General features: G+C 51.0%; 1 protein-coding gene across 1 annotated transcript in view; it reads left to right on the top strand.

The window, feature by feature from the left end:
• The window catches only part of NBN (nibrin), a 147,301-nt gene that overhangs the window by 7,452 nt on the left and 119,596 nt on the right, over nucleotides 1-20,253 (top strand). Inside the window, exon 2 of the mRNA XM_082258007.1 lies at nucleotides 13,012-13,145. Coding sequence (XP_082114133.1) covers nucleotides 13,012-13,145 — 134 coding nt within the window. The remainder of the gene's footprint in view (nucleotides 1-13,011; nucleotides 13,146-20,253) is intronic.

Genomic DNA, 20,253 nt, shown 5'->3' with positions numbered 1-20,253 from the left:
AATGTATGGAAGACAAGTGGTTAAGCTGATGATATTCGCATCTGCCTGTGTGACGCCTTATTGGCAATAGGCAGCTAGGCCTAGAGTCCGAGTCTTCAAATATTCTTTGAGATATATTGTTGACAAATATTACTGTCCCATTTGAGAAATCCAAACCATATTCTGTGTCCATTAAGTATCTGTCTTTCACTCAGTGACGGTGCGTACCATCACAGAAGTAACTTAAAAAGTAGAGTTAGTGGAGAGTAGGATGAGTACAAATGTGTATAGGGAAGAGAATGGAATTGTAAGCTGTATGAAAATGGTAACTATTTATAATTAATGAAACTAAGATATTGTATTATGTATTATAAATGCAAGAAAATTTGGACTAAAAAGCGTTAAAAAAAAAAAATCTATTAGTAATTAGAAAGCAATCCTGCCCCTTGTCGGTGCAAATTAATATCAGCCGTTTTCGGTCTCAACTGATGGCCTATAAAAAGGTGTCTCATTACCAAGGTCTCACACAAACAAACATCTTATGATGGGGAGCAGGGGACAGGAAGGCGTCCTGATGTCATGATACGATGACACCCGTGGAGTAGGCGGACCACTGCTCGAACCCCCGCAGCTGCCACCTGATGCTCGCAGCGGCACGTGCTGAGGGAGGTCATCGCCCTGCCACCTGAATGCTCAGTCGGGAGCTCCGTGCTGCTGTCCCCTGGTCCTCCCGGCTCCCTCTCCTGCTTACGCCTTGACCCTGGTTATGGTTCCCTCTGCTGCTGCACCAATGCTGACCTGCTGGTCCTCCATGCACTGAATAGGAACTGAATTGGAAGGAGCATATTGCGGTGTCCTGCTCTCCCTGAGCCGCCTCCTGAGAGTGGTAGGCCTGTTTCAAGGAGGGCCTAATTGAAGAGGACTGTGAGAGCATTTGAGGGGGATAACCCGCTGATCCAGCCTAGTATTCCACTTCCTTGCCAACCCCATCTCTTAGGGGACTATTGCTGCTATACTTTCTAGTTGTTTGTTGCATATCCTGAAGGCTCCCCCTTCACACCCTCAGGTACATCTCCCCTGATTTTATAGGTTTGAGCTCCCCTTGGCCTACAGAGACTGTGCTAACACTGCATGCAGCAGTGAATCTTTCAACGCTTCTACTTCTCCTAGTGACATTTTCCTATATCTGTTTAGGCACCCCTCTTTACTTTTACCTTCCATCCTATATCCAAGACCATCCGGGATTAAAGATGAGAGGCAAAGCAAAAGCTAATAAAGTAAACCAATCCACCCCCAGCCTAGGTGGGATACAGCGCTATCTGTCAGCAGAGTCCAGCTTGGTGGAAGAAGGGCCTGACAGCCCTACACAGGGGTCCGCAGGGCGGCCAGGAATGGGGAAGCGAGAACCTTTAGTGAGGGAACCCCCTGTTGGAAGGACCAGCACCCTAGGAGCAACTAGACCAAGATGCTCTGGAGGGATTGCACATGGGAAACCTAAAGTGAAAAGTGGATGCTCTAAAGGGGAAAGCTCGGTCAGGAGAGCAGAGTAGGACGTGGCCTTGGAAGAACCCCAGGCCGGCTTACCTCTCATTAAAGAAGCCCTGGCGGGGTTGCTGTCCAAACTGGAAACATCTTTGAAATTAGACATAGCAGCAGCCAGGACAGATATTGGACAAGTCCTTGGCTGGGTGGAGGAAATGGAGGGAGACTCGACGACCGTGACAGCTTGCTGGAGGGTTTGAGCATATAAATGAAATTCTTTCTGAAAGCGAACTGGTCTTTACTGTACAAGTTAGAAGATCAGGAGAATCGGAGTTGAAGGAAAAATATACGAATAAAGGGCTTACCAGAGAATCAGAGAAAGGAGGACCTGATAACAGCAGTGCAATGCCTCTTTAAAGCGGAGTTCCACCCTGGGACATTTTTTTTTTTTATAAAAATACCCCCGGGACAGTCAGGGCTAGTGCATTCCACAATGGCTAGCCTCTGATCTGTCCCAGGTCGCACTTAGGTGCAAGAAGAAATACTTACCTTGAAAATGTATTGTCCAGTGCTGCCATCTCAGGTGTGGGCAGCTTGAAGCCAGCGCGATCCTCTTCTGTGTCCTCTTCCGTTTTCTTCGGTCCCACTATGCACTGCACCGCCCCCCCCCCCCCTCCCGTCACTTCCGGTGCCACAGCGTCATCCCTGCTGTTTAGCAAGGTATGACGGCGCCCGCACCGGAACTGATGTCGGGGCCGGTGCCGGCGCATTGATTCCTGGGAGCGATGACGTTCAGCTCCCAGGAATCATTGCAAAGCCAGGAAGTGATGAATCGCCATGGCTGCCGAGGGGAGGAAGAGGAAGTAAGGTAAGTATATTTTCTTCTAAACCAGGTAAGTAAAAAAAAATTGCGATTATCCATTTGTTTTTCAGGTGACCCGGAGCGAGAAGATGGAGGCAAGTTTAATTTTAGGGTGGAACTCCACTTTAACCTCTTGCTGGGAAAGGAACTCCCAGAAACTTTAAAAATTTACAGAGTACACAGGGTGGGAGGATATCGAAGCCAGGCTGGGGGAGGCCCAAGAGATGTGATCATGAGGTTCCATTATATAGAAGAAAAGTCAATAATTGTGGAAAAGGCCCGAAACTCTACTGAGATTACTTTTGAAGGAGTAAACTTGGTGCTATATGCAGATTTGTCGGCCGAGACCCTGGCGAGAAGGAGACTCCTCAAAACCCTGACCGAGCATATGCTGGCCTCTGATATCTCATACTGCTGGGGTTTTCCAGCCTGTCTTAAGGGGAGAAAGGATGGCCGCACAGCGGTTTTGAGATTCCCAGAAGACTTGAGTGAATTCTGTAGCAAATTAAATCTATCACCACCCCAGCCAGGGGATGTACCAGTATTGTTGAGGGAGGAGCGGTGGTCTTTGGGGGGAGAGTAGTTGGATGGGGAGGGGAGAACATGGGGTTATGTGTTAAGGGATAGGTGAGGTGGTTTCTTGTGTTCTTTCTCCTTTTTGCCCCCCCCCTCTCCTTCTGGTTGTGGCGAGAGGGGGGGGGGGTTGGTGGGTTTGCTGGTCCAGTGGGTCGGGTCGGAGCGTGAGGGTGGTAGCCCCCTGGGAAGGTATGGACAGGAGGTGGCAGATGGCTGTGTGCCACCAGTTCCATACACTGAACAAGACCTGGATATTTGTTCAACCCTCCGAGGGGATAACCTTTGGGGGAAGAGTGGTGGGGTGGAGGAGGGTTAGGGGGGTTCCTTTCCTTTTTTTTTTTTTTTTTTTTTTTTTTTATTTTCTTCTTCTTCGCTCTTACCTTTTCAGGATTTCTCTCCAAGAAAAGTTGCTAGCTGCTCCTTTTGCTGCCCATGACTCTGGTCATTTTAGTGTCATATAATGTTAGAGGCTTGAACACACCTAGCAAAGGACATAAGGTAATTGAAGAGCTGCATCACCATGGGGCGGGAGCGGCCTGACTACAAGAAACACATATTGCACACGCTTCAGGGATTAAATTGTCCTCTCTGCTTTTCCCTATGTGGTTTTAAAGTGACTCCACTGAGCGAATATGCCACTTGATAAATGGAGATATACACAGTTGCAACACTTTGTACACTCTCTACCACAGCCTCTACGGGGAAGGGATAACATGAGACCAATGGAGAGATTGTTTGGCTCGCCTGCATGTATTAAGCATAGCATATCAAAAATATATAAGATTTTACTTGGGGAAACAGACCCTTCTTACCCACCTTAGCTAGGGAATAGGAATTAGGACCCCTTTCGGGACGAGGAAGAAAGAAAGTTTTGAGATTAGCTTGTTACTCATCAGTTGATTTAAGGACAACAGAGATGTGTTAAAAGCTTCTTGCCAGATGGTATCTCACCCCGCAAAGGCTCAGAGGTTCAGTGCAGAGATATCCCCAACTTGTTGGAGAGGATGTGGGGTTCCCGGGACCTTTGCACATTTGTGGTGGGAGTGTCCAAAGATACAAGTTTTTTTTGGAAAGGGATTATTAGGTCAATCTGCCAGATTACAGGAGACGGTATCCAAGCGAAACCTTAGAGGTGCCTGTTTCACAAAACAGAGGCCTCATTTACTGAACGCAGCTAAGAGTTTGATACCTGTATTTTGGCGTTCACTAGAAGCCCCGAGTACTAAGGACTGGGTCATGGGGGTGGATTGGCTAAGGTCCATGGAGGAAATGATGTATACAGTGGAGGACTCCCGCGCAAAATGTCTGGATATATGGAGAGACTGGCTGAAGTTTGAAAAAACTGAGGACTATGTGAAAATGCTGGGTGTAGGAGAATAATATTGGAGACAGCTTGGGGAACAGAGGTCAGAGCTGGCAGCAAATGATGGCTGTCCAAAATCAGGCAAAGGTCAGTGTGGGCAGCAGACAGAAATACTGGTCTGAGAAAGAGTCATTAGTAAGTATCAGACACTGGAATGGAAATTAGGAGTGAGGTCACGAACAGTGTCTGAAATTATAAGGCATCTTGCTGAATCTAAGCAATTCCTTACACAGCATTTAAAAGCATTGTTCTCTCTTCCATGTTTCATGTTACTCCCTAATTTAGGGTGTGACATAAAACATGGTCACATCCCCCCACCCTTAAACTGCTCTCCCGGCTTCAATTTCCTGGTTGTGGGTTCTTCTCCCTGCATATACCGGTTTCCTTAAATTGGGCATGGATAGCTCCGCCCAAACAGAAACTGCATCCATCCACAAATCTATTCGCAGGATCTGTAAAAGGAAAGTCTACAAGTCCCAACCGTCACCATGGCAGAGGACCTGGTAGATCTCCATGAACCACAAGTGCAGGGATGTCACTACACTCATAATCCCTTGATACTTCTTCCAGATCCATAACTGAAAGGCGGTACTTCTATATGAACCTGGGGCTGGAGAAACAGGAGCCTGTGCATTGCACCTACTATGCGCTTATGGTTGCAATACTTTGCAGACTTAAAAAAATGTAATAAATGAACACATTTTTATCTTATTAATGTGGGTGCATTTATTACATTGTTTAAAAAGTGGACTATGACTAAGAATATCCACAGGTATGCCTGGAAATTTCCTATCAAGTAGTAATACCCAAATCCAGTAGACCAAGGTGCATGCCTGTGGATCATTCAAAGGCAGTTAACAACTTAAACCACTAGATGGTGAGATTTGACTTCAGAATTCCAGGTGAGGCTGTGGCCGGATTTCCATGAGATGCAACAGGTTTTGAGTAAGAAGCAGCAGGAACCATTACAAAAATCATGGTGTCTTATGGCAATAAACGTGCTAAAGCTTAATCAGAAATGTTTATTCATGCTTACTTTTGGAAGAAAAACTGTTATGGTAAAAGCACGGGGTCTTCCTTTGTTAACCACCTTCCTGGTGTCATGGCTGTGATGATTCAAAGACTCTAATATCCGGGGTCACTGACTTAGAACAAGAATGCTGACCTGGAAAGTAAGAGCAAAGTCTTTATATCTATCCTTGTTTTGGGTCAGTGACACAGCCAGGCTAATAGCATTTTCCAAGAAGTAGGTAATGGCAGCCTATATGCTTCTTTCATTAAATTTTTTTTAGCAGACACCGTTTTCTGGCCATATGTTTTCATAGATTATCTGTATTGGGGTTGTCAGACATTATGATCTGTCAGCCAGTTTAAGTGTAAGTGGTACTTTACTGGTAATCTTAGGTAATGCTATTATAGCATTAGACAGTGTAATGGCTGCTGTATTTGGAATGAGTTGAAGGCAGCCGTACATTGAATGTCCGTTTTTCTTTCTTTATATATGACTGATGAATTGAGTTTTACGTTTTTCACTGAACGAATTAAGCACACTAAGCAAAAATCAATCAGCCTATTACTTCATTAGGAAGTAGGTACATCATTTGTGTGCCGGTTCCCTCACCCCTTTTTTTTTTTTAAATAATCTTTATTTAACAAATTCAAAACAACATACAGAAATACAAAATAGCAAAGAAGTGCATAAATGCATGTAGGAAGAAAAAAAAAAAAAATACAGAAAAGGCACAATCGGCATTATGTTCAGTCCGGACATCATTAGTGAAACAAAAAACACGTCCATAGGGGTCAATTAATCAGTCATTGTGAAAGCGTGTGCCAATATCGGCCAAACAGCAAATACAATTATGGACCCCCAGGATGCACTGTGTCTGTCAGTGCCGCCCAAAAAAAGGGGATCCCCGCAGAGGAGGCCGGAGGGCCCGACAGACACCACACACAGTTCCAGCATCTGTACACATTAACGTCCGTGTTACAGTTTATACAGCCGCAGAATCGACTACTGGCCTCAGAGAGACAAGAAAAAAAAAAAAAAGGGGGAAAAAAAAGAGGGGGGGGGGGAGATAGTATAGGGGAAAAGACAAACATGAAGGATAAAACAGGTAGAGAAAGGGAGGTCCGGGCAGGAGTCCTAGAGTTCAGCCGCTAATATTAGGAGTGTGTTCATCCGAGATCTCATCAGAGTAATACATCCACCCCGTCCAAGTGTCCTTAAAGCGTTCCTCCCTACCCTGTGACGTGAGAACACGTCTTTCGGCTTCCATCACTAGGTTGACCTCCTTTTTCCATTCAGAGAGCGTGGGGCAGGCGGAACTCCGCCAATGCCTCGGTATGAAGCACTTGGCGGCGTTCAGCAGGAAAGGAACTATACTACGTTTGTAGCGTTTGATCGAGGAGTGTGTATCATGGAACAGGTATTGAAGGGGAGCACGGGAAGGAGGGGTGAGCGACAGCTTGGATACCCAAAGATGTACAGCGTCCCAGAAGGGCCGCAGTAGGGGACACTCCCACCAAATGTGGAGGAAAGTGCCCACCTGACCGCAGCCCCTCCAACAATGGGGGTCCGAGCCCGGAAATATCCGAGCCAACTTGGCAGGGGTCCTGTACCATCGGGCCACAAATTTATAGGCCGACTCCTGTATCCTGGTGCTAATAGAGGAGACATGGGTCAAACGCAGAATGCGAGAGAGTTGCGGAGGGGAGAATTCCACCCCCAGCTCTCTCTCCCATTCCTTCATGAAATAGGGAGGCGAGGAGGAGACCCCGCTCAATAACAATTTGTACATGTGCGACAGTAGGTGGCGGGACTCCGGAGGGTCGACAAACCACTTCTCGAAGTCCGAGAGGCCAGTTATTGGGCGTGGAGCAGTTGGGAGTGTGGCGAAAAAGTCAGTCAGTTGCCTATAGCGCCAGTCAGACATCGGAAAGTCGCCGAAGCGATCGCGCAAAGTCGCAAGGGGCAGCAAAGTGCCTGCCGGGGCAAATTTCCCGCAGTACAGTTTGCCATCAGCGTTCCAAGAGCGAAAAAAGCGTACATCCTCCCCCGGGGGGAACCAGGGAAATCCCCCCAGGGGAGCCAAAGGGGACACGCCGGAAGACATGGCGCCCGACACATTAAGGCCATCCCAGATGCGGAGTGTGGCCACAGTCAGGGGTGACGTCCAGGCCGACAGTCCACGATCGCCCGAAGGAATCCACGGGGCACCCGCAAGATTCCGGCCCGCCAGCGTTTTCTCCAAGGGGACCCAAGGTTTAGACTGACCGTCGTGCGCCCAATTCAGCATACGAACTAATGCCATAGCTTTATAGTACAATGTAACATCCGGAAGCCCGACCCCACCGTCGGCTTTCGTCCGCCTGAGGACAGCATAGGCCAGGCGGGGGCTCCCCTCCCTCCAGACGAATTTTAGAAAAGCCCGCCGCAGACGTTTAGAAAAGGATACCGGTAAATGCATGGGGACCGTGTTGAACAAATAAATCAGCCGGGGAAGGATGGTCATTTTAAGCACGTTAATGCGGCCAAACCAAGTTACCGAGTGGGATGCCCACGATTCCAGGTCAAGATGGATACGCGCCAGCAGGTCGCCGAAGTTCTTGTCATATAGAGTTTTCAAGTCAGGGGAGATGTTCACGCCGAGGTATGGGAGGTAGTCCTCCCGCCATCGAAAGCCAAAGGATCGCCGTAGAGTCGAAGCCAGGTCGGGGGGTACATGAATAGGTAGCAATTCAGATTTATCATAATTGACCTTGAAATTGGAAAGTCGCCCGAATAGATCCAGCTCTCGTACCAGTACAGGGAGGGTGAGCTGTGGTCGGGTAAGATAGAACAGCAGGTCATCGGCATATGCCGACACCTTATGCTCCGTACCACCCACCGTAACACCAGCAATGTCAGACAGTGCCCTCACTCTCCTCAAAAAGGGTTCCAAGGCCAGGGCGAAAAGAAGGGGTGACAGGGGACAACCCTGTCGGGTGCCATTATAAATGGGAAAGGGATCCGACAGCAACCCGTTCACCCTGACCCTGGCACTTGGGCCGTGATATAGGGCCAAGATCCACCCCAACATACGGGACCCGAGCCCCAGAGATCGAAGAACCCCCGACAGGTATGGCCAGGCCACCCTGTCGAAGGCCTTCTCCGCATCTAGGGATAGAGCCAGACAGGGAAGTCTGTCCGGTCCATGCTGAGCCCAGTGGAGCACATGGAGAGCCCGGACAGTATTGTCCTGGGCTTCTCGGAGGGGCATGAATCCCGCCTGGTCAGGGTGGATCAAGGACGCGATATGGTCTTGGAGGCGAAGCGCCATAATTTTGGCCAAAATCTTGGTATCAGCGTTGAGGAGAGAGATGGGCCTATAGCTGGCACAGTGGTGGGGGTCCTTACCCGGTTTCGGGAGTACTACAATGTGGGCCAACAGCGCCTCAGGTGGGAGGGGCCGTTCATCCGACACCGCGTTAAAGTAGGTACACATATGGGTGCCAAGAATGGGGAGCAGGGACTTATAATAGTGGTTCGTGAAGCCGTCCGGGCCCGGGCTCTTGCCTGCAGGCAAGCCAGATACCACCCTGCTCACCTCCGTCTCGGTAATGGGAGCCTCCAACTCCTCCAGGACCCCATCCGGGAGCCTGGGGAGTCCGGAGTCTGCCAAGTAGTCTTGAATGTCGGACGGCTGACCCCCCCCAGCCCGAGGAAGATGGTACAGGGACTCGTAAAAGCGTTGGAAGCAAGTGGCTATGCGCGGGGAACTGACAACTTTGCCCTCAGGAGTCTCCAAGGCGTGGACATGACGGGCTTCCGACCTTTTATGTAGCATTCGGGCCAGCAAGCGACCGCACTTGTTCCCATGCTCATAAAAACGGTGTGCCCAGAAGCGCAGCTTATCCCGGGCCCGTCTGTCCAGGCAGGAAGACAAGGTGTTCCTGAGCTCCTCTAGGGAACGAGCATCCTCAGGAGCCCTGGCACGCTTATGTTTGATTTCCAAATCGTGGATACGATCCAGCAAGTCAGAAATCTCCTGCTGTCGTTGCCGCTTCAATCGTGCACCGTGCGAAATGAGGACCCCCCTGATCACAGCCTTATGGCCCTCCCAGACAGCGGACGAGGAGACATCAGGCGAAGAGTTAAGCTCAAAATAGGAGCGCACCTCTCCAGTAACCTGGTCCAAAATGGAGGGGTCATCCAGGAGGTTTTCATTGAGGCGCCACGTCCGGGTCACACGGTGAGCCCCGGGGGGCGTGATTGTCAGGGAAACCGGGGAGTGATCAGAGAGGGTAATGGACCCAATCGAAGCGGCAAGGACAGAGTCCAGGTGGTACTGATCCACCATGAACAAATCCAGTCTGGAGTACATGTCATGAACTTTGGAGTAGTAACTGTAGTCCCTAACCCCGGGATTGAGGATCCGCCAGCAGTCTACCAAATGCAGGGCCCTGAACTGCCTCCGAAGGTGCTTCTGAGCTCGAAAAGAAAGAGGAGAGCATCCCGAGGAGGAGTCCAGGGAGGGATCAAGTACCACATTAAAATCCCCCCCTAAGAGAACAATGCCCTCCCGAAACCCCTTGAGCTTGGTAAGGGTTGAGGACAAAAAGGAGACTGTTCTAGAGTTAGGTGCATACACATTAGCAAGAGTGTACGTGTGGCCATGGATCGTACCCTTCAGAAATAGGAAGCGCCCCTCAGGATCCGTTAGGGAGTCCATGAGTACAAAGGGACATTGTTTGTGGATGGCTATGGCAACCCCCCTGGCTTTGGCAATTGGGGATACACTATGATACCACTGGGAAAACATCTGGGTAGGTAAGCGGGGAGTGGAGGAGGCAGTGAAGTGCGTCTCTTGTAAATAAAGCACATCAGGGCGCAAGTGACGCAGTTCCTGCCACATCCTTCCCCTCTTATTGGGAGAGCAAAGCCCCCGTACATTGTACGAGGTCACTCGCAATACATCAGCCATAAGACAGCGATGGGCAGTCGGCAAGAACCGGTAAACAACATGCGATCAAAGACCTCGCCCCGATCAGCAAGGGAAGCAAAAAGAACTCCAAGACGCATTGCTCCACACCTCCACCGTGGGCCTCAGGCCCCCCCCCAGACCACCCAAGAAAAGGAAAAGAGAGAAGGGAATGGGAAAAAGAGGGGAGAGGGCAGGGGGGAGACAGACAGAAAAAATAGGACAGTGGAAACAATGAGTAGAAAAGAGAGAGCAGGAGACAAAAACCATCCCCAGCATGGAGAGCCATCCCGAAGGGACACGCCCCCTCAACCTCAAAAAAGAGGGGGCAGCTCCAACTAACCATAACCAAAAAAGAAGGGAGAAAAAAAAAAAAAAAAAAACCCTCAAGGACTCGGGATTACCCAGACCCACGGGGCCACCTACTGTGGGGTAGTGACTGAACCACCAGTGAGAGGAGCAATGCATCTCCGAGCCATTGAACATCAACAATGAAGTAAACATGACCTGTAGCCAGGCTGGGGGGGACCCACGGCCCCTGAGGGCCCCGGGTCAGCCCCAGTCCGCAGGGGGGAAAATCCCACCCTGAACTCATCAACATGTAAGTCAAGCATATTTAAAAACCTAGTGCAAATACCACCATAACAATAGAGGGACCCAGACGAGCCCCCCATAGCGGCAGAAGTGGAGTAGAGCCCACCGTCCGGCAAGTCTCTAGCGAGAGTGAGCAACGTTCAGTCGTGCTGGGAGGCCCGGGCGGAGCCCCGTCGCGAGCCTCTGCGACGCTTCCCACCTTGCGAGGTGACCTGCTGCCACCGCTCAGGGCGTTGCGGCAAGGGGAGAGCACTCTGCAGTCTCCAGTCAGGAAAGTCTGTCAAGGGGACATCCAGGGCAGTACAGAAGCGTTGCAAGTCATCCTTGGTGCGGAGAACGGCCGACTTGCCATTCCTGGAGGCAGTAAGACGGAAGGGGAATCCCCAGCGATACACCACCTGGTGAGAGCGTAAGGTATCCAGTAGGGGGCGCAGGGAGCGCCGTTGCATAAGTGTCCGCCTAGACAGGTCGGGGAACAGAGAAAGTTGTGCGCCATCAAAGTCGATTACAGCCATAGACCGTGCAGCCTTCATAATGTCCTCTTTCACAGCATACTTATGAAGTTTGCATATGACATCCCGGGGTGGCTCCCCCTCTTTTGGTGGGGGAAGCAAGGCCCTGTGCGCTCTGTCAATGTCAATGATATCAGGGGCTCTGTTTCCCAAAATCTGGCGGAAAATACCCTGAACAGAGGGGACCAGGTCAGGAGCTCTGGTGGCTTCAGGAAGCCCCCGAATGCGGATGTTCTGGCGTCTGTCCCTGTTCTCATAATCATCAAGCTGATCCATAAATGTATTAAGGACAGTGTCGTGCGTGCTAGCAGCCTCCTGAAAGGAGGACAGGGAATGCAGTATATCATCCTGGCCGGATTCCAGGGAAGCCACCCTGTGTCCCAGAGCCTCCGTGTCCGCCCTCAGCCCCTCCAATGCCTGAGTGACCGACTGCTCCACCGTAGTGGTGATCAGGTGCACAATCTCCGTCCTGGTCGGCAAGGCCTTAATGTGGGCCTTCCAGTCCCAGTCCTCCTCCGTGTCTCCAGAGTCTGTGGAGTGAGGTGACACCGCAGTATACGGCAAGAAGGGGTTGGGGCTGCGCCCCTGTACCTGGGATAGCTGTGTTCCAGAGGAGGAAGGTGGTCCCGGGAGCAGCGTGGAGGCCGGAGAGGATCGGGGCGCCGCCATCTTGGCCGCCTCGCGGCGGCTCCGAGGGGTTGCTGAGAAGAGATCGCGGAGGTCCGTGGAGCGTGCAGAGAGCCCTCCGGGGGGCTGGGAGGACGGTCGCTTCTTTGGTGGCATCGCCAGTAGGTAAGTAGATGATCGGTGGTCGCTACAGGTCAAGCGGCAGGCTCAGGGAAGCAGGAGCTCGCACGAGATGCGTCCTCACACCATCACGGTCAGGCCACGCCCCCCCCTCACCCCTTTTAAAGACCTTTTCTGTCCCCATTACTGTTTGCTAGAGGATGTTTTTATTTAAACCGCTCCCATAAATGTCAGTAAAGAACAAAGTATCAAAACTGATTGAATTGCACCAGAGCCAACAACTGGATTCAAACTTTTTTGATCAGATGTCTTTTATCAGTGCAGACTAGGGTGCAATGCTGGTAGTACTGGTAGAAGGTTAACTGGCCCCATTTCCAATTGCCACTAGTGTGTGTGTGTGTGTGTGTGTGTGTGTGTGTGTGTGTGTGTGTGTGTGTGTGTGTGTGTGTGTGTGTGTGTGTGACTATAAGATGATGACCTAGGATTTTAAAGAGGAGGTTTTGGAGGAATCTCGAAAAAATAAATAAATTAAAATCAGCAGCTACAAATCCTGTAGTTGCTGACTTTTAATAAAAGGACACGTACCTGTCCAGGGATCCAGTGCCGTTCTCACTCTGGCTAGTTCTTCACTAGCCTTTGGGCTCCCGGCACCGGAATCCTAGCTGTTGACAGCCGGTAATGCTGCTTGTATCTTCACAGGCCCCCCATACAAACACACACACAGGCAGGGGAGGACAACTTAAAGCATCCTTTTTTGGTGGAGTCCTACTTAAAGATCCTTGAGGGCATGTATTGAAGTGAATGTACAATATGTAAAGTGTTGAGTAATATGTCCATGCTATAAATTTGTCTGTAATAAATACAGGATTGAAGTGAGTTGATATAAAGTCAGGCGTGCTACATTTTGACTGTGACCTGTTTTCTCCTCTCCAGGATTGCGGTATCACTTTCTCAGTGATACTGAATATGTAGTGGGACGTAAGAACTGTTCAATATTGATTGAAGATGATCAATCCATCAGCAGATCTCATGCAGCGCTCTCTGTCAGCCACCCCCTCTCCAGTCTGGTGAGTTCTAGGGAGCAAAGAAAACGAAGGTTGAGTTCACGCTGGTATTAAAAGCAGCGGTTTGAGGGTGTTGAAAATGTACAAGATACAATAGACAGCACACAGTGTTGTTCACATTATAAAAACATAAAGCGTTAGCGTCATGTCGTTTCAAAATTGAAGCCTCATGTCGAGTTAGGAGGCGTTTGAAAAACTTTTAACGCCTCCCATTTAAGTCTATGGTAATGCGCTGCAACCACTCTGGCATACAGTTGTGGTGCATTTGCAGCATTTAACTGGTTATTAAGGAGGGGGCCAGGAAGCCGGCCTGCTGTTCCCCGCTTACAGCTGAAAAAAAAACAAAAAAAAAACAGCGTGGAGCCTTTTAGGCCTGGTATGGACTAGGTGAAGGAACCCGACGCCAAAATGAAAAGAAAAAAAAAAAAAGCAGACCATTGGTCTGATATGGATTTTGGAGGAAAACCCCACACCAAAATAATTAAGAAAAGAACCAGCGTGGGTTCCCCCCCAAAACCCTTACCAGATCCTTATCCGAACATGCTGCCTGGCAGGTCAGGTATGGGGGAGGGGGGGGGTGAACAAGCACCCCCCCCCCCCTCCTGGACCATAACAGGGCCACATGCCCTCAACATCAGGGGGGCTCTGATGGGGACAAGGGCCTCTTCCTGACCACCCTGGCCGTTGGTTGTGGGGGTCTGGGGGCAGTGGGCTAATCAGAATCTGGTAGCTCTCTTAACAAGAGGGCCCCCAGATCCTGGCCTCCCCCTATGTGAATGAGTATGGGGTACCCCTACCCATTCACCCAAAAATAATAAGTGTAGTGTTACAAAAAATAGAGATGGTTTTTGCCAAGTCCGTTATTAATTGAAGAATGTGCCCCGTCGTAGCTCCAACGAGTCTTCTTTTTCTGGTCTTCTTCCTCCGGTCTTCTCCCTCCGCTGTCCTTCTCCTTCCAGGGATGTCTTCTCCTTCCATCGTCGTCGTCTTGCGTCGTCGTCTTCTCCCTCCCTCCCTCCTCGTCCTGTCTGTTGAAAGCCAGGTGCTGAAGGATAGAAGTTTGCCTGGGTTGGTGATTCTGACCCTGCTGAAGTCTAGGAAGATTTACCATTGTACATTTCCTTGTGTGAGTCGATCAGTGTTCACCCTCAATTTTTTTCAGTGGCTCGGTATTTGACCTTCCTTCAATGAGGTGTTGAGCAGAAGTTGGCCTTGAGTACCATCAAGGACCAGGTGTCTGCCTTGGCAGTCTTCTTTCAGTGACCCCTAGCCACGCGTTCATTGGTGCATACTTTTATTCAAGGGGTTTGACACCTGACTCCGCCGGGTGTGGTCTCCTCTACTGCTGTAGGATTTGAACTTGGTACTTTGTTATCCAAAAGTCTCCCTTTGAAAATTTTCAGGAGATTCCCCTCCTTACGCTGCCCCAGATGGTTGCTTTTTTTGGTGGCCATCACCTCTGCTCGCAGGGTGTCGAAACTAGCAGCGTTATCTTGTCGTTCTCCCCCTATCTGGTGGTCCACAAAGATAAGGTGGGTTCTTCGTCCTCGCCTCAGTCAATGAACTCAGAGAAATGGATTTTACGGTAAGTACAAAAATCCTATTTTCATTGACGTGTGCAAAAACCTCATATCTGTCAACAAAAGGGTTCAAGTGGATTGTCTTTTCTTTAACCACTTCTGGACTGGAAGGCTTTGCCCCCTTAATGACCAGGCCATTTTTTGCGATTCGGCACTGCATTACTTTAACGGACAATTTTGTGGTCGTGCGATCCTGTACCTAAATAAAATTGATGTCCTTTTTTTTTCCACAAATAGAGCTTTCTTTTGGTGGTATTTGATCACCTCTGCGATTTTTTTTATTTTTTTTGTTTTGTGCTATAAACAAAAAAAAAAAGTGACAATTCTGGAAAAAAATCAAAAAAAAAAACAATATTTTTCACATTCTGTTATATAACATTCCCCAAAAAAAATAACCTTTCTCTTACGTCCTCCAACAGTCGCCGCCTCCTCTAAGTCATCACTGTCGGGTATTGTCCTCTGCTCCGCAGGAGTAGCTAGGCATATAGATTTAGTTAAAAACAAAAGGTGTTTGCATATACACACCCCTGGGGGCTGTCCCATCTGGTCAATACCCCCCTGCAGTGATCACTCCCAACTCAGTTTTAATCTGCCTAGCGTCAGGAGTAGTTAGGCTTCCCTGTGCTGGGGCTACAGTCTCGGCCTATCTAATTTTTTCTTTGATTTTCTTTGAAAATGTCAGTTTTTTTCTTACTAGCTGTTTATTTTGTCAGCTTTAGTTTTAGTCAACTCTTCGGAAGAAGATGGATCATGCGGTGCTGGGATTCGGACTGGCCGCCCTGGTTCTCCAGGGCAGAGGGTCAGATGGACCCCCAGCCCGCCATCGAGCGTTCCGCTATGGTTCGCCTTGGCACTATGGACGACCCATCCCTGTTCGCAGCAGGGATGCAGCTGTTAGGTGGCTACCTCACTGGACGCATCTGCGATTCAGCAGTGCAATGTCCCTGGCAAACGGCATTCCCTGTCAGATGAGGACAGCGGCTTTCCGTTCTGAGAGGCTCCCCACGCCATCTGGTACAGGTAAGTACTTCTGTGTGGGGCCTCTGTATGGGGTGGCAGTCCTGTGTTGCTGTGTGTTCCCCATGTCTGTGCCTGTGTGACTCCCTGATGCAGTCCCTGCGGGGATCGCTTGTACATGCGCTGCGGCGCTGTGTGTGTTTGGGGGTCCCCTTCCCTGTGTCACTTCGGTGTTTGGGGGTGCAGACTGTGTATGTGGCCGCGGCGGGGTGAAACCGCGCGGTCCGCCTTGTTTTAACTATGGGCAGGCATGTAGGCTTCACTATGGGCTATACTACATGCTGTTTTGGCGCCAATCGCCGCCATTTGGCGGTTCCGCCGCATGTTCGGCGGCTATTTTGGCGGAGCCTCCTATGCTTTCCTATGGGGCAGCCATTTTCCCTAGGTCATGCAGCCTATATGTTCAGCCTACTTTAGCAGCACTTCCTTTTCCTCTGAAGCAGGACATCGGTCGCAACACTCTGCGGGGCTCTGCAGGTTATTGCTCTCAATATCTCTCTGTATTATCGCTTCTGGCTCAGTTTTTTCTTCTCCTGTTTGGGGGTCCTTTGTCACTGTAGCTGTAGCGGTGGGCTGCTCACTCCGCAGCGCTCTTAAAGGGACAGTACTGAATTCTTGCACTGTTATTTTTTCTCACTTTGAGCAATGGATTCTCAGGACAGCAAATTCCCCCCAGCCTTGGTGGAGGCCCCAGTTCTCCTGTGGCCCCTCTGAGACCTGATTTGGCCGCTGTAGTGGCGACTTTGGTGTCAAATATGGAATGCTGATGGCTGAACTTGCTGCTCGTAAGAGGCCCAGATTGTCTCTCTCCTCTGATTCAGATGGTGATATGGCTGCTGCTTCAGGGTCCCGCTCATCCTTGGACCCGCTGGGGTCTGAGAGGGAGGCGGAGGTGGAGGGGGTTGATACCTCCTCCCCGGGGTCGCCTGAAGAGCGGGCGACCATGGATGAATTAATTATTTCTGTGAAGGAAACTTTACATTTGGAGGATGAGCCCAGTCCTCCGGGCGTTGTGTCCTCATTTGGGACGCACAGGACCCGGAAGTCGGCGCAGGTTTTTCCCTGCCCCGCTGAGTTTCTTTACACTGTTAATGAAATGTGGCGCACGTTAAAACGTCCATTCGTGGTGCCTAGTCGGTTCAAATTGCTTTATCCTTTTGCACCGGCTACGGAATCGCGATGGTGTGTGCCTCCACGGGTGGATCACACGGTTGCTGTGTTAAACAAGGCTACCTTGGTTCCTACGGAGGATTCCCCGGTTTTCCGGGATCCCACGGACTGGCGGTTGGAGTCTTTAGCCCGCCATTCCTATACAGTGGCGGGCTCACTGCTCAAACCCATTTTCGCATCCGTGTTGGTAGCTCAGGCGGTTGCTGATTGGACTAAGATGCTTAGGAGCAACCTCGTGTCTGATGCTGTTCCGCCTACCCGGCTGGAAATGGTGGGTCAAATCCACCAAGGAATCATGTATCTGTGTGATGCGGCCTTGAATGAGGCCCCCTTAGTAGCACGCCTGTCTAGTGTCTCGGTACTTAACCGGTGACTGATATGGCTGAAGAGCTGGTCAGCTGACCAGTCCTCGTGGAAAACAGTTGCCGATTTTCCCTATGCTGGCTCTAGCCTTTTTGGCAAGGCGTTGGATACCCTGGTGAAAGGCGTCACGGGGAGCAAGAGCACCTTGCTGCCCCAGAACCCGAAGCACAAGTCCTTTCGAGGCAAGCGGGGTTCTGCGCCTAGATCCAATCAGGGGTCCTTTCGTGCCTTTCGGAACCAATCCAAGGGCAAGCCCCTCAAGGCCCAGGGGGGCCAGAAGAAGCCCTGGGCGGGTAAGCAGAAGTCAGGCAATGGCGGCGCGGCGAGTCAGTCCGCCTCTGCCTGAAGGGGCGCCCTCACCCGTTTCTGGGGTGGGGGGACGTTTGTGCGGTTTCCTCTGACCCTGGCTGCTCCGGATATCGGACAAGTGGGTTCTGGAAATAGTTCGATCGGGATACAAGATCGGATTTCTTTCCCAGCCAGCGGACAGATTCTTCCCCTCAAATCTTCATTTGCCTCCGGGGCGTCTGCAGGACCTGCACCGAGCGGTTCAGGACCTTCTTGCTCAGGGGGTGATTGTCCCGGTGCCTCATCGGGACTGGTTTCGGGGCTTTTATTCCAATCTGTTCACTGTGCCCAGAAAGGAGGGCAAAGTGCGTCCTATTCTGGACCTGAAAGCGCTGAACCGCTTTGTGCGCGTTCGGAAATTCCGTATGGAGTCTCTCCGCTCGGTGGTGGCTTCCCTGAGCCCAGGAGAATTCCTGGCCTCGATAGATCTCAAGCATGCGTACCTGCACATCCTCATTTTCGAGGGTCATCAGCGGTACCTCCGGTTTGCAATCGCAGAGGACCACTACCAGTTTGTGGCGTTACCTTTCGGTCTCGCTTCGGCTCCAAGGGTTTTTACCAAAGTGTTGGCGCCGGTTCTGGGCCTGCTGAGGGCTCAGGGCATTGCGATCTTGGGGTATCTGGACGATCTCCTCATAAGATCAAGTGTCAGCCAGGACCTAGTGTACCATGGTACAGACGCTTCGGGAGTTCGGATGGACCATCAACGTTCAAAAATTGACGTTGTCCCCTTCAGTTCGTCTTCCCTATCTGGGAATGATTCTGGACTCTGCTCAGGCAAAGGTGTTCTTACCGGAGGAAAAGCTCCGGAAGTTGCAAGCCGAGATCAGGTCCCTCAGGGACAAACCGTCCTCGTCACTCAGGACCTGTATGCGGGGTCTGGGGTTAATGGTGTCGGCCTTCGAGGCGATACCCTTTGCTCAGTTTCACACGCGGGCTCTCCAAGCGGAGATCCTTGCTAAGTGGGACGGACTGCCTCAGTCCCTGGATCTGAGTGTCTCCTTGAGTCGTCAGACCAGATTGGCTCTTCTGTGGTGGCTCCAGTCCCCGTCGGTGGCGGAGGGCAAGTCCTTCCGTCCGTTGGTGTGGACAGTGATTACCACGGATGCCAGCCTGTCAGGCTGGGGTGGGGTCCTGGGCAACCTGTCTGCCCAGGGCACTTGGTCGGGGGAAGAATCCTCCCTCCCGATAAATGTGCTGGAATTGCGAGCGATAAAACTCTGTCTCTTCCAGTGGTCGGACCGTCTTCGGGGTCGTCCTGTCCGGGTACAGACGGACAATGCTACCGCGGTGGCTTACATCAACCACCAAGGGGGCACCAGGAGTGCTCGGGCGGCCCGGGAGGTGGCCGACATTCTGTCTTGGGCCGAGACTCATGTCCCGGCGATCTCAGCAGTTTACATTCCGGGTGTGGAGAATTGGCAGGCCGACTATCTGAGCCGCCAGACCCTGGACCAGGGGGAATGGTCCCTACACCCGGAGGTCTTCCAAATGCTGTGTGCGAATTGGGGATCCCCGGACGTGGATGTGTTCGCATCTCGGCTAAACCGAAAGATGGAAAGGTTCGTGGCAAGAACGCGCGATCCGCTGGCGGACGCCTCTGATGCGTTAGTGGCCCCTTGGCATCAGTATCGCCTAATGTATGCCTTTCCTCCGATTCAGTTGCTGTCCAGGTTCCTCCGCAGGTTAACCTCGGAACCGCACCTGGTGATTCTGGTGGCGCCCGACTGGCCTCGCCCGTCCTGCTACGCCGACGTTGTTCACCTGGCAGTGGCGCCTCCGTGGCGACTGCCAATGCGGGAAGATCTACTGTCTCATGGACTGATCTTCCATCCTGCTTTACAGTCGCTGGCTTTAACGGCCTGGCTGTTGAGACCTAGGTCCTGAGGGACAAGGGTCTCTCCTCTGAGGTTATCCCTACTCTAATCAAGGCTAGGAAAACCTCCTCTGCTAAAATCTATTAGCGTACCTGGAAAGCTTATTTCGCCTGGTGTGAGTCCAGGGGGTTCTCCCCTCGCTCTTACTCGGTGTCGAGAGTGTTGGCTTTCCTCCAGTCTGGAGTGGACCAGCACCTGGCGCTGGCCACGATAAAGGGCCAGATGTCTGCACTGGCTATCCTTTTCCAACGCCCTGTGGCGTCTCATTCTTTGATTCGCACCTTCATTCAAGGTGTGCGACATTTGGTTCCTCCCAGGAAGGAGCCTTTACCTCCATGGGACTTGAACTTGGTTCTGTCCGTGTTACAGCGTGCTCCCTTTGAAAACATCAGGGAGATATCGTTGCCTCTGCTGTCAAAAAAGGTCGCCTTTTTAGTGGCGATCACTTCGGCTCGCAGAGTGTCGGAGCTGGCGGCATTGTCTTGCCGATCTCCTTACTTGATAATTCACAAGGATGAGGTGGTTTTGAGACCACCCCCGTCCTTTCTTCCCAAGGTGATCACTGAGTTTCACCTTAATGAGGACATTGTCCTGCCTTCGCATTGTATGAAGCCTAAGCATCCGAAGGAGGTTGCTTTACATTCCTTGGATGTTGTCAGGGCGATCAGGGTTTACCTGTCGTCTACGGAATCCTTTCGGAAGACGGATTCCCTATTTGTCCTTCCTGAGGGATCTCGAAAGGGCATGGCTGCGTCC

This window comes from Pelophylax lessonae (assembly GCF_965119305.1).
Source record: "Pelophylax lessonae genome assembly, chromosome: 5".
NCBI classification, from domain to species: Eukaryota; Metazoa; Chordata; class Amphibia; order Anura; family Ranidae; genus Pelophylax; species Pelophylax lessonae.
The sequence above is the reverse complement of the archived record's forward strand: the minus strand, read 5'-3'. Positions and strand labels throughout refer to the sequence as shown.